This window comes from Herpailurus yagouaroundi, unplaced genomic scaffold (genome assembly GCF_014898765.1).
Source record: "Herpailurus yagouaroundi ecotype Mexico unplaced genomic scaffold, PumYag 141, whole genome shotgun sequence".
In the NCBI taxonomy this organism is placed as follows: Eukaryota; Metazoa; Chordata; class Mammalia; order Carnivora; family Felidae; genus Herpailurus; species Herpailurus yagouaroundi.
Window position 1 is genome coordinate 51,797,160 of NW_024412396.1, and position 13,314 is coordinate 51,810,473.

General features: G+C 47.7%; 1 protein-coding gene across 3 annotated transcripts in view; it reads left to right on the forward strand.

The window, feature by feature from the left end:
• The window catches only part of ADCK1 (aarF domain containing kinase 1), a 125,741-nt gene that overhangs the window by 87,130 nt on the left and 25,297 nt on the right, over positions 1–13,314 (forward strand). For all 3 annotated transcript variants that reach the window (XM_040477862.1, XM_040477863.1, XM_040477864.1), the window contains 2 exons: positions 2,902–3,060; positions 11,628–11,744. In XM_040477862.1, the coding sequence (XP_040333796.1) occupies positions 2,902–3,060; positions 11,628–11,744 (276 nt within the window). The remainder of the gene's footprint in view (positions 1–2,901; positions 3,061–11,627; positions 11,745–13,314) is intronic.

Below are 13,314 nucleotides of genomic sequence, written 5' to 3' on the forward strand. Positions count from 1 at the left end.
ACCCCCTTGAAGTTCAAGGGGTTGGTAACTCCCCTCGATTATGTACAAAATTATGTGAGTATGTACATCTTCTGGGCTTCATAGCCAGCATCACATTTTCAAGTTGGTAAACTTACTCTAAAGGGGATGGTATCCTTTTATCAAGCTGTGAGCCACTAACTTCCATTCAAATAGACTCTCTTGTTTTATGTTAACCAAGGGAGTGACTCACCCACTATGCATGCAATGCTTTAGAAACCAGCTTTATGAGTACTGTAAAGTTTTTTGGATTATGAATTGGTTTACTGATTAGCTATTAGCAATTAATATCAATCAATAAAGTCTTTGCTTTTATGATTAATGACATTAGGTATTTATAACCAATTGTACTAGTAATGCCTAATTATATAATTGATTAGTAACAGAAAAATCTTTAAAATGCCTTTCAGTGCTGTTTGGATATTAATGATAGTTTAAAATGTCACAAATAACAGTGACCATACAATAAATGATGAGGATTATGGTTTGGCCAGAAGCTTCATCCCCAGATAGAGACCCCACTAGGGTACATGTAGCTCCCTGTGTATGCCCATGTCTGGCCCAGGGTAACTGCCTGGGAGGTAATCAGTAAATATTGATCAAACAAATGACTGAGTCCCATTGTGGTTCCTTTCCTTGGCCCTCCTGGGTGAGAACTTCTGGAACTTAGGCTGGAGCAAAATGTCCACGAGGTTTCTCCCTGAACTTGGAGCCCAGAGAGTAGAATTCAGGTGCTTCAGCTGACAGGTGTGGCCTGGACAAGTGCTTCTGTTTCCTGTGCACCGGTTCTGCCTCCCCATTGGTGGCAGCTGAGGGCTGTCTGAGGGCATGGCAGTGAGAGGCGATGCCCCGGGGACTGCTGCTCCCTGTGCTGGGCTCTGACACATGCAGTATGGGCTTCACTCTTGCCACCTCTCCTTCCTAGCTCTGTGTGACTCAAACAGAAACAAAACATAAACTAAATCAATTATCATAAGGTCACAGGTCTAGCTCATGAAAGACTAGACAAGACTTAAAAGAAATTAGACTGCAGCAGAATGTAATTAAAAAGGGTTTTGATAGGAATTGAGTGTAATAACTCTGAGTGGTGATTCCTTTAGAATGGCATCTGGTACATCGTCTGGGACATAGGGTTTAAAAACAAAGCCGTAAATGCCTTGTAGTTAATGGCCCTGCTTTAGATCTCTTTCTTTTGTATTGTGTGTACCTATAACCGTGCTGGGCAGCATACAGACCAGGACATAAGGAAGCATATGACAAGCTTCATAGCTGGGGCTCAGTGAGTCCTTATGGATAGATGGGATGGTGTCTTAGTCTTTTCAGGCTGCTATAACAAAATACTATAGACTAGGTGACTTAAATAACATTTATTTTTCATAGTTCTGGAGGTTGGAAGTCTATGATCAAGGTGCTGGTTAATTTAGTTCCTGGTGAGGATTTTCTGGCTTGAAGAGAACCACTTTCTCTCTGTGTCCCCACATGGAAGAGCGCTCTGTCTCTTCCTCTTCTTATCAGGCACTAATCCCATCATAGGGGCCCTGCCCTCATGACCTCATCTAAACCTAATTACCTCCTTGAGGCTCCATCACCAAACACCATCTCTTGGGGATTAGGACTTCAACATTAAATTGGGGAGAGGGATGATACAAACATTCAGTCCACAAAAGATGGGGTAGGTCTCTTGGTACCAATGGGCCCATGGTTTTCTAATTCTTGCTCATTACTGTTTGGTGTAACCATGGGGTAGAGATGGGTATTCTCAGAGAACTTGGACTATAATTCATGTCAAGAATTTCTGGGAGGGTTGATCACTTTGAACACTGACAGGAAGGCTTATAGTAGAACAGGAGAGTTGCCTTCTGTGTTTCTCTTGGGGAATACTGGAACATCTCCCATGTTCCTGGCCTCCCCCTCATCACCTACTGCAGAGCCATCATCCATGAACTTTCTAGATCATCTTAAATCTAGAGCCCCAATGTGCAGCAGCCTCAGAACTGAGTCCCAGACCATGGAGGGGACATGGCATACTCTGCAGATATCACTGGGCTCCTGTTCTCTGCCAGGGTTGTTTAATTTCATATTACTAAACTGATAAATGCCCTGTAAGTCCACTAAAATCCCACTTCTCATCGTGTTCTCACTCAAGAATCCAAAGGTGGCCAAATTGCCAGAAACCTGAGCTTTTTGTCCTAGTAGTCACATCCCTTGTCTCTTACTCCTCTTGTCTTGTCCAGCCTTGTTTTCTTATTGCAGTGTACTTTTTATCAAGAAATATTCTAGACAAGGGAAGAGTATACAAAAAATCGCATTATAAATGCTCGTGTATCCACTGCTCAGCTTAAGAAATAACAAAATGCCACACAGTTGCAGCACCCTCCCTGCCCTTTGTAAACAGGACCATGAGGGACAAGTCTGGGAGCAGCAAAGGCTGAAGGCAGCAGTTCAGTAAGTGAGGAAGAGCGAGGGTTTGGGGGCGAGGTCGACTCAAGTGGAGTCCTGACTCGGTGCCTCCTTGCTGGGTGAATTTGGGACAGTCCTATAAACTCTCAGAGCCTTGACTTGTTTGTTTATAAAATGGGGATAAGTGCATATGGTTGATGCCCCAGAGTTGTGAAGACCAAATGGAGTCACGATATAAGCGCTCAGCCCAGCACTGGGCATGCGGGGAGGGCTTGGCACATGGGAGTCGTGGCTGCTGGCAACTGTTGGGCTTTTATCCTCTTGGATTTGAACTACAGAGATGGGCCCCTGAGGAGCAGGGAGGCCTTACTTCAGAGGAGGCCTGGGGAGCTGTTTCTGCCTGGACCCAGGCGGGAGGGCAGGGACCCGAGCTTCTGTGGTGGGTGCCGTGGGCTGACTGACGGGGTGTTTGGTGCATTTCAGGTGCTCGTCCTGGCTGTGAAGCAGCTGTTTCCAGAGTTTGAATTCATGTGGCTGGTGGACGAGGCCAAGAAGAACCTGCCTTTGGAGCTGGATTTCCTCAACGAAGGGAGGAATGCTGAGAGAGTGGCCCAAATGCTCAAGCACATTGACTTCTTAAAGGTGGGAGGGGCAGGGCAGTGGAGGCAAGGTGGTCTGGTGAGAGAGCACAGGGAAGGCCCGTCCCTGCCCTGAACATTCCCCCTGCAGGACATGAGTGGGGATGCCCCCTTCCTGAGTCTTCTTTCCGAGGATGGATGATTTGTCCCTAGTGTTGCTCCTTAAAGCTCTTGAAGGTAGCATTACAAAGAAATGCCAAATGTGATCGTTGGCCTGTCAGTCAAACAGATGTTTATTGAATGATTGGCAATTCTGAGACATTGAGTGCTACCCAAGGGCCTGTAAGCTGGGTCTCTGCCTCCGTGAAGCATGGGATGCTGCTGCTGCTGCTGATGGTGGTGGCTAACGCAGCTGAGCTCTGGCGCTGTTCCTACCATTATATGTATATTACCTCACTTAACATAGTCAGTTCTGTTATAATACAACGTATGTTTTCCTAGAAATCTCCACAGGATGCAAAAATCACACAACAGAAACCACAGGGCTTCTTGGGGGGAAAATAGGGCTAGGCTTACCCCAGTGCCAACAGCCACATGAAAAGGTGTTCTGCATCACTCGTCATCAGGGAAATGCAAACCAAAGCCACACTGAGGTATCACCATGTACCAGTCAGAATGGCTAGAATCAAAAAGACAAGAAATAACAAGTGTTGGTGAAGATGTGGAGAAAAAGGAACCCTCGTGCACCTTTAGTGGGGATGTAAATTGGTGCAGCCACTGTGGCAAACACTTTTGGAAGTTCCTCAAAAAACTAAAAACAGAACTAACATGTGATCTATTAATTCCACTCCTGGGTATTTACCCAAAGAAAAAGCCCACTAAATTTGAAATGTGTTTATTGCGGCATTATTTACAAAAGCGAAGATGTGGAAGCAGCCCAAATGTCCATCCACAGATGAATGGATAAAGATGTGATATATGTATATGTACAGTACTTACATATATATATAGTCAGTATATAATATTACCAAATGATATATATACACACACACATCTATAATATTCCATTGTATATATTATATATATATTCCACAATATATATTATGTATACATAATGTATATATTATATATGATGGAATATATACTATTATATATAATGATATTATATAATGTATAATATTATACATATACCATTATATAATATATAATCCATTATATATATTATATACATTCCACAATATATATTATGTATATATATAATAATATATATAATATAACACATAATATATATACTATATACTGAAATATATATGTGCCATTATATATATTCTAGTATATATATTACATATATTTCAGTATATATTATATATTATACATATTCCAATATATATAATGGAATATTATTCAGCCACAAAAAAGAACGAGATCTTTCCATTTGCATCAACTTGGATGGACTAGAGTATGTAGTGCTAAGTGAAATAAATCAGAGAAAGACCACGTATGATTTCACTCATGTGGAATTTAAGAAACAAAACAGATGAACAAAAGAAGACAAAACAGGCTGAAATACAGAGAACAAACTGGTGGTTGCCAAAGGGGGGGGACGCGGGTGGGGGGATGGGTGAAATTGATAAATGGGATTAAGAGTACACTTATTGTGATGAGCACTGAGTAATGTATAGAATTGTTGAATCACCCACCTGAAACTAATAGAACGTTGTATGTTAATTACACGTCAGTAAAAAAAAAAATAACAAAAGAGACAATTCGCAAAAGAGAAAATGCACATTTTAAGAAATGTCACCGGTGACCCAGAAAATAAAAGAAGGTGGGAACCTTAGTGAAAAAGTGGTGTAGTTTTTGCACACATTAAATGGCTGAGAAGTACGTAAGGCAGCAGAACACGGGCCTCTACCTTGACATCTGCTTGTGAAACTGGGCATCAGAGGAGTTGTTGGAGTGTTGTTCTGAGGTGTGGACGGAGGGTCGTCTGAAACTGGATGGAAAGTGATGATGGCAGGTGTATGCACGTGGCAACGTTTAGGTGTGCGTCTGTGTGTGTTGTGTGTGCCCATGTCGTGCAGTTCAGCTGAAGCAGTTTCCTGAGGTCATACAGTGCTTCCTGTGGATGACAGCCCATAGAAGCAAGTGCAAAATTTGGATTAGGATCAAACTGACCCCTGGTAGATCAGTCACATCGGAAAAAGTTTGTGTTTTCAACTACTGTAGAACTGCCTATATGGTGATAGAAGACTCCTCCTGAGGGAAATGATATCGAGTGATACGAAGTAGCAGCTCTGTACGAGGTCCACTGGTAAGTGTTCTAGAGATTTGGGAGAGGGGACTCCCATGGTAGGGAGTAGGGTAGGGTAGGGAAGGCTCTGCCGAGGAGGTTGCCACTGGCGCTGGCCTTTGAGGACTGGCCTGATGGTCCCCACGGGCTCCATGGGGGTTGGGATGAGAGAGATGCACGTCACCGCCACTGTTCTTAGAACACATTAGGTCTGTGGTGGGGTGTGGACCCGTTTACCCAGGGGCTCCTCTTCATGGTGCAGGGGCTGGGCCCCTCTGGTAGTCTGTATAGAGAGCTTGGCTTTCAACTCTTTGAAGAGATCAGGCCCTTCTCTCTTCACTCAGGAAGCCTGGAGCATGTGGGAAGGGAGGCCACAGAGCCTTTAGGAGCTCCAGGTGCTTGTTCCAGAGCAAACAGTCAAGCAATGCTCTTCTTGGGGAGGAGGGTGTTTCAGTGCATTGAATGGGAAGGTCTTTTGCTCTGGACTAAAGTGTTCGTGGCTTCTGAAGACATCCGAAAAAATGGAGGTAATTAACAGAGATGGGGAGACTGAGGGTGTGTTTCTACTAGCCACCTGAGAATCCTGAAGCTCAGCTCATGGGAGGGAAGCTGCAACTGTGGGTCAATGTAGTGTCTTGACACTGATTTTGGTGAAAGATGTAGCCATTGGCAAAGTTTGACTCTGAGTGAGTTGAGAGCCAGGTCTGTCTAAATGCCTGCTGGACACTTGACTGGCTTTTCCTTGTGAATCTGCGTGTACAGACCCTCTTGTGCCTGTAAATCCAGATGTGCAGACTAGATCTAGTAATCCTGCCCCAGCCTTGAAGTTCAAGCCACCAATAAAATAAAAACTTGGCTCTCTTAGACAAGGAGTGAGACTAATTAGCATAGTGCTGTGGAGTCTAAACTATGTTTGCTTCTACTTGCATATCCCGTTCCTTCATTCCTTTATCTCACATTTCCTGAGCTTGTTGCTCTGCTAGGAGCTAGGGGTACCTGGATGAGTAGAAGAGGGTTTGGCTTCTACCTGAGCAAACTTCCCATCTAGCGGGGACAAACACACTGTTGCCACAGTGCAGGTCTGTGCCATGCACGTAGGTACATACTGTGGCAGAGACTTTGCTGTGTTTCTGTGGATGCCCGAGAGCAAGTACTTAATTCTACTCAGGATAAAGGAGCTCAGAGCGGGGTTCCAAGAAGTGTTGATTGTACAGAGGGATAGGCAGTCCTTACTAAATGTTTCTTCTGCTGCCCTGAACACTTTGCAGGTACCATGACATTGAATCCTGCCAGCAGCTATCATCCCCTTTTACAGATGGCAGTCTTAGAGTAGAGGGGCTAGGGCTACAACCTAGATTTTCTGATTTCATCTCTGGTGCTCGCCTGAGGACATTCTGTTGCCTCTTACCCGGCAGGGGTGCTCCTCAGCACCAGAACTATGAACCTGACAAACAGAACCATCTCCTTCACCGTTCCCATGGAAACAGCAGATCGTCCTCTGGCTGAGGCCAACTAGCGCCTGCCAGACCAAGACATGTAATAATAATAATAACACAAATTTTTGAAATGAGGATGCCAAATGGGTAAATAATTAATGTAACGATTCGACCTGCTGCTTCTAAAACCCACACACTGTTCCTAAGACAATGGTGCTACTAGGGCTCCTGAGTAATTAATTTTGCTTAAACACATAACAAGTGGGAAGCGAATTTTGCACTGTGAACCCAGTTCAGCTCTTAAAACTGGAGATAGATTGCTTTTGCACACTGGCACCCCATCACAACATCTGTGCGTAATTAAGCCTCAGTGAAGAGTTTACCTCTCAGTGTGTGAGGCATCTTCCAGTGGGGCTTAATAACCTCAGCCCCACGCCATAAATCTCGGAGCCTCAGATGAGCTCTGAATGCAAATGTGGTGTCAGGGAGACTGGGAGAGGGCGAGAGGGCAGCCAGGCTGAACGGTCAAGACCAGGGCATTTGTGGATTTGTAGTCAGAGTGTGTGTGTGTTATGGGGAGGGGACAGAGCATGCGGCGAGGTTTGTGACTAACCCAGGGGACAGCTGGGGACAAGGTAGGAGGGAGAAGGCTTATAGCCATGGGGTTTGAGGCCGGAAGACATGAGAGTGCGCCTGCACATGTCACGGCAGGGTAGGTAAAGTGGTCGTCTCCAGAGCAGGGCCACTCCAGGGTTCCTTAGTGCAAGGTTAGGATCCTGCGACTCTCCAGAAGTTGTGGGCAGATCTTGAGGGATGTGTATGCTTTTGGAGAATAATTTCCCACAAATAAAGATTAAGAACCACTGATATGTGATAATTAGTGTGAGTTAATAATTTTCACATGTCTATGCAATGTTAGACACCTTTTTAAAAGTGCTTTGTGTATATTTACTTTTTAAAAAAATGTTTATTTTTGAGAGAGATACAGAGCACGAGTGGGGGAGCGGCAGAGAGAAAGAGGGAGACACAGAATCCGAAGCAGGCTCCAGGCTCTGAGCTGTCAGCACAGAGCCTGACGTGGGGCTTGAACTCATGAACTGTGAGATCATGACCTGAGCTGAAGTCAGATGCTCAACCGACTGAGTCACCCAGGCGCCCCTATTTACTTTTTAATGTTTGTTTATTTTGAGAGAGACAGAGAGGGACAGGGAGGGGCAGAGAGAAGAGGGAGGCACAGAATCTGAAGCTGGCTTCAGGCTGCTGTCTGCACAGAGCCCGATGTGGGGCTTGAACTCACGAACCATGAGACTGTGACCTGAACTGAAGTCAGAGCTTAACCTACTGAGCCACTCAGGCGCCTCGTATTTGCTCTTTAATCCTTATCTAGCCATATGAGGGAAATGCCATGATTAGCCCCATGTCAATGGTGTGGAGATTAAGGCCCAGAGAGATGAAACCATTTGCCTGAGGTTTTACACAGCTTCCCGTAAGGAGCAGAGGCAGGTTCTGGATGGAGGCAACCTGGCCCCAGGGCCTGCATGTTAAATCACTGTGCTATTCTGCCTTCATGATAATTCATGGGGCACAATAATTTATTGTGCTGAACTGTCTGTAGTATTAGCTCTTAGCCCTGGTTGTGTATCAGAACCACCTGTGATACTCTGTACGACTGTCATATGGCAGCTGATGCTTGTCTAGCAGGTGCTAAGTGTGTGCTGCTGTGTCTAGTGCCAGGACTCCACACATGCTAGTGGGAAGTTGGGGTTGTTGCTTCAATGTCATCGCCTTTTTTTCAGGTAGAAAGCTGGCACTCGGAGAGGTCATGCAATGTACCCGCAGTCACATAGCTTGGAGGTGGCAGAACCAGGGCTCCAGCCTGACGATCTGACTCCGGGTCTGTGCTCTGCTTCCCTGGGCTCCCTCAGGTGATGGGCACTGGCCCAGGCAAACTGGGGCCTGCTTCACAGTTGTGTTCACCAAAGCGCAGGAACAAAATAGAAGCGTGAGGGCAGGGCCAGATTATGAGGTTGAGGCCCAAGGTCTTGAGCTGGAATTTTCCATAATCTGTGCCTTCCTTCTTTGGATCAGGACTGGCCCCAGCATGGGGGTATGTGGAGCCCACGGGAGTGGGGCCTGTGATCCTTATCAAGGAGATAGACTTTGGATCTAGAGTCCTGATGGCCAGGGTGTGACCCTTGGGCCTCGCTGGCCATGAACCTCCCTAGGTTCAGTTTTGTTTGGAGGAGGTGGTGGGTTCTTTTCATTGCCTCTTTAAAATTATTCTCTTTCATCTTTCCCTACTGTGACGGGAGGAGAAGAGTAAGGCATGGGGATGAAACACTGGTTTTGGGGTGAAGGGAATTTCACCTTGCACTTCAAACCCTCCTGCCCACAGGGTAACTTAGGAGCAAGTTGTCTACCTTACGTCCCACTGTCCAGCCAAGTTTCTCCTAACTGTGCAGGGAGCAGATCTGCCTTTTGAAGTCCTTTCTGTGGTGTCGCCATCGGGGGGGCAGTTGCCATCCTCCCTGAACTCTCATGGCAAAGCTCTCTACCTCCCGGTTTGGTATTCTGTCATCTGAGATCTAAGCAGGTGCCGCAGAGGGCCATCATATTGTCAGACAGGGATGGCTGCATCTGGGGGGAGACCGGGGAGAAAGGTGGAGGCGCGGGGAGTGCAGCCTCCCACTGCCCTATTAACAAGGCCAGAGTCTCCAGTCTTTGGGTTTTTCTCATCCCATCTGTGGCTCTTTCAAGCTGTTTTCCATGTTGCCCCAGGCAGACCCAGATGGGGGATTCGACCTCATGTCCCTGGAGCCCCTGGTGCCCACTGCCAAGCTTAGGTTTCCAAACAAACCCGGGGAAGAACTTAACCCCAAAATGTGTCCCTTCCCTTTGGAAGCCATGGTGGTCAAGGACAGCAAACTTGCACTCATATTTTTTTTTTTTAATTTTTTTTAATTTTTTTTAATTTTTTTTTTTTCAACGTTCATTCACTTTTGGGACAGAGAGAGACAGAGCATGAACGGGCGAGGGGCAGAGAGAGAGGGAGACACAGAATCGGAAACAGGCTCCAGGCTCCGAGCCATCAGCCCAGAGCCCGACGCGGGGCTGGAACCCACGGACCGCGAGATCGGACCGCGAGATCGTGACCTGGCTGAAGTCGGACGCCCAACCGACTGCGCCACCCAGGCGCCCCTGCACTCATATTTTTAAAGGTAGCTTTTGAGAAGTGCCAAGCAGGACTGAAATTTCAGTTCACAGTCCTAGAGAGTCACAGATTTCTCTAGCCCAGATTTTCAAATGGCCCAAACCGTAGGAAAGTAGCAAACCCAAATGACACCTTGACTTCAGTTGGGACCCTCGTTCCAGGAAGCCCAGGGTGTTTTACTGGTATGGGCAGCCCCAGTTATCCTCAGAGCTCCTTGCAATGGGGCAGGAACAGTCCTTTGTAAGGAGGAAAACTGAGGCATTGGAGGTTAAGTGGCTGGACTAAGACATGGCAGAGTTAGCAGAAGTAGGAAGGGAAACAGGTTTCTTGACTTGAGCACTGGGGTCTTGCTGCCAGATGAGTTTTGGGGGGTCGAGATGAGGGAAGTCCTTATTCCCCAGAACCCTTGAATTAACTGCCCTAGTTTCTTTATTTGAATGTGGAAACAAGCCCATCAAGTTGTTGGGGAAACGTGACATGCTAAATATCCCAGTAATTCCTTCGTCCTGGCATTGGTGGCACTCTTGGCTGTCACTCACTCATGTGGCAGCCCAGCAGCCATTGGTGCGGTCTGACCTCCTGCCTAATCCTGGTGAAATCTGTTCTTTTTTTTTGGCTATTGGGTGTTCTTAGAGTCCGAGGGAGTGGAGAGCATATCAATTAGGAATGCATTTGTCTACAGGTAACCAATAGCCCAATTTAGAGTATTGTAAACAAACAAAAAAGATTTATTTTCCTCACATGGCAAGAAGGCTTACAGCAGTTGCCTGCTGATATTGTGTTAGTGGTTTGACCGTATCAGGGCAGGCATCTCTGATTTTCTTGGAGTTTTCCTCATGGTTGCAAGATAGCTGCTGCAGCTCCAGGTATCGCATTCACTTTCAAAGTAGGACAGAAGGGTAAGAAGAGCTACACCATTTACAAACATCCCTTTTTATGAAGAAAATAAAAACCTTCCCAGAGCTTCTAGCAGACCTCCACTCATAAGCCAGAACGGTGTCCTGTGGCCATACTGATTGCAAAGCAAGCAGGGAAAATATTTCGTTTTTCCTGTCTCTGGGGAAGAGGAGGATTGGGAATAGGTACTGGGTTAGGATCCAGCATTGTCTGCCACAGAAGACCTGTAGGAACAGGCATGAGAAAACTCAGGACTTCCTTACTGAAAAATTTATCATCCAGTAAAAAAATTTGTTCTTTGGTTAACTCATTCATAAACATACACATATAATATATCCATTGCACAGGTGTAGAAGCTGAGGCAAAGGGATGAGATTCATGTGAGGAGCTTGCAATTGGCCTAGTGAGAGAGGGAAATAGCTTTTAATGCCAACTCTGGCTCAGGTATGGGGGGTTCCACACCTTTTCCCCTAAGTCCCAGTTTTACTTTTGGCTCTTAATTGTGTCTGGAGGCACTGAGGAGGGTGGGGAAGCCCTTCTGTGGTCCCCAAGCAGGAGGGGGTCTCTAACGGAAGGACCAGAGGCCTTGCTGGCAGAGGAGGCAGCCTGGCCTGCCCTCCTATCTTGGCCCGACCCTCGCTTTCCCCACCTGTTACTGCTCAGGTCCCACTCAGGCTTCGTCTCCTGTTCCTGGCAGGAGCATCTGCCCTTGCCTGGCTCACTGTACCTTTCTGTGGTCCTGGCCCCTAGCTTCCGGCCCGCCAGCCCTTCTGACCTGCTCTTTCCCATTTCAGGTCCCCCGCATTTACTGGGAGCTGTCCACCAAGCGGGTCCTTCTGATGGAGTTTGTGGATGGCGGCCAGGTCAATGACAGAGACTACATGGAGAAGAACAAGATTGATGTCAACGAGGTGAGGTTGAGCTCTCATGGCTGCAGTGCGAGGGACACGGGCTTTGTCGGGGCTGCCCACTGAGGGCAGGTATGTCCCGGTGAGGTCTCACTGCCTTGAAATGGACCTGTTGACTGAAGAATTACAATGTCGCTGAGCACCAAGCACCCTTCCAGGGCGTCCGGTCCAGTCCTCTGCCTTGTCTCCTAAGGTGGGGGTTGGGAGCACACAGTGGGGCGCAGGCACGTGCTAAGGCCCTGGTGGTAGCCCCTGCCTGGACAAGTGATTACCATGTGTCTTCTTGGGCCATCTGCACCCCACAGAGCTGAGCGGTCCCAGAGAACAGTGGTGTGAAATCTGTGGGACTTACTTCTTCTGCCCCCGTGGGGCGTGGGCACAGCTTCTTCCCACTTCCGCCGTCCCCTCTCCCTGCCACTCCCAGACCTCAAGGGATCAGGCCAGCAGGGGACAGCAGGAGCCAACTGCTTCTACTTCAAAGAGCTATGAGAAAAGTGACGCTTCTGTCTCCCACCTCCTGCCCTGTTGATCTCAGGGAAAGAAAGCTGGCCAGTGGGGTGGGGACTGTACCCCGTTTTCTTCTTCTTGATTGCCATAGGGTCTTACAGGTACGGGTGGAATTGTGCTTTTTCAACAGCGCCCATCATTTTTGTAGTCCCTCCTATGAGCTGGGTATGTGGGTTCAGAGGGGACCACACATATTTCCCTTCTTTAAGGAGCTCCCCACCTAGTGTTGCAGTCGGGTACACAGCTAAATCCTTGCCGCCACCCCGCAGCAGCAGGAGGGGGGTGGGGGAGATCCCAGAGAGCAGCAAGGAGGAAGTGCTGGCATCTGCTGTGGGTGGGCTTCCCCAACAGGATGAGTAGGGATCTGCGGGGTAGAGGAGTTGGGGGGGGGGGGGAGAGCGATGGCACTGCAAGGAAGGGGAAGGGAATGGTGAAGTTTGGCAGGGTTTCCAGGGAGAAATAGTGGAGGAATAGGGTGGGCGCAGGTAGTGAAGACCTCCGGCAGGACCCCGGAGGTCCTGGGGAGTCACAAAGGGTGTTAAGGATCGTAATGACGTGATCTAGCACTCTGGGTAGGCGAGAGGAGGGAGTGGAGAGAGGTGAATGCTCTTCCTTTCCCTACTCCAGGCAACATATGAAGATGAGCCTGTGGTCCCAGTGGTGGGATGGCCCAGAGGAGGAAGCCATGCCCTGGCTCAGCACATGAGCCAGTAGAATGGTAGGAGAGTGTGTGGTTTGGGAGCCCAGGCCTCCGGGTGTCTGTGTGGCCTCTGTCAATGGGGGCAGTGACAGTACCTCCTTCTACGAAGATTATGAGGACCACACGAGTGCTTAGCATGGTGCCTAGCATGTACTTAGTGCTCTGATTTGGAAGCAAGATTGTTGTTGTTTTCATTCTTTTTAAAAATCTTTTTATTTAGGGGGCGCCTGGGTGGCGCAGTTGGTTAAGCGTCCGACTTCAGCCAGGTCACGATCTCATGGTCCGTGAGTTCGAGCCCCGTATCGGGCTCTGGGCTGATGGCTCAGAGCCTGGAGCCTGTTTCCGATTCTGTGTCTCCCTCTCTCT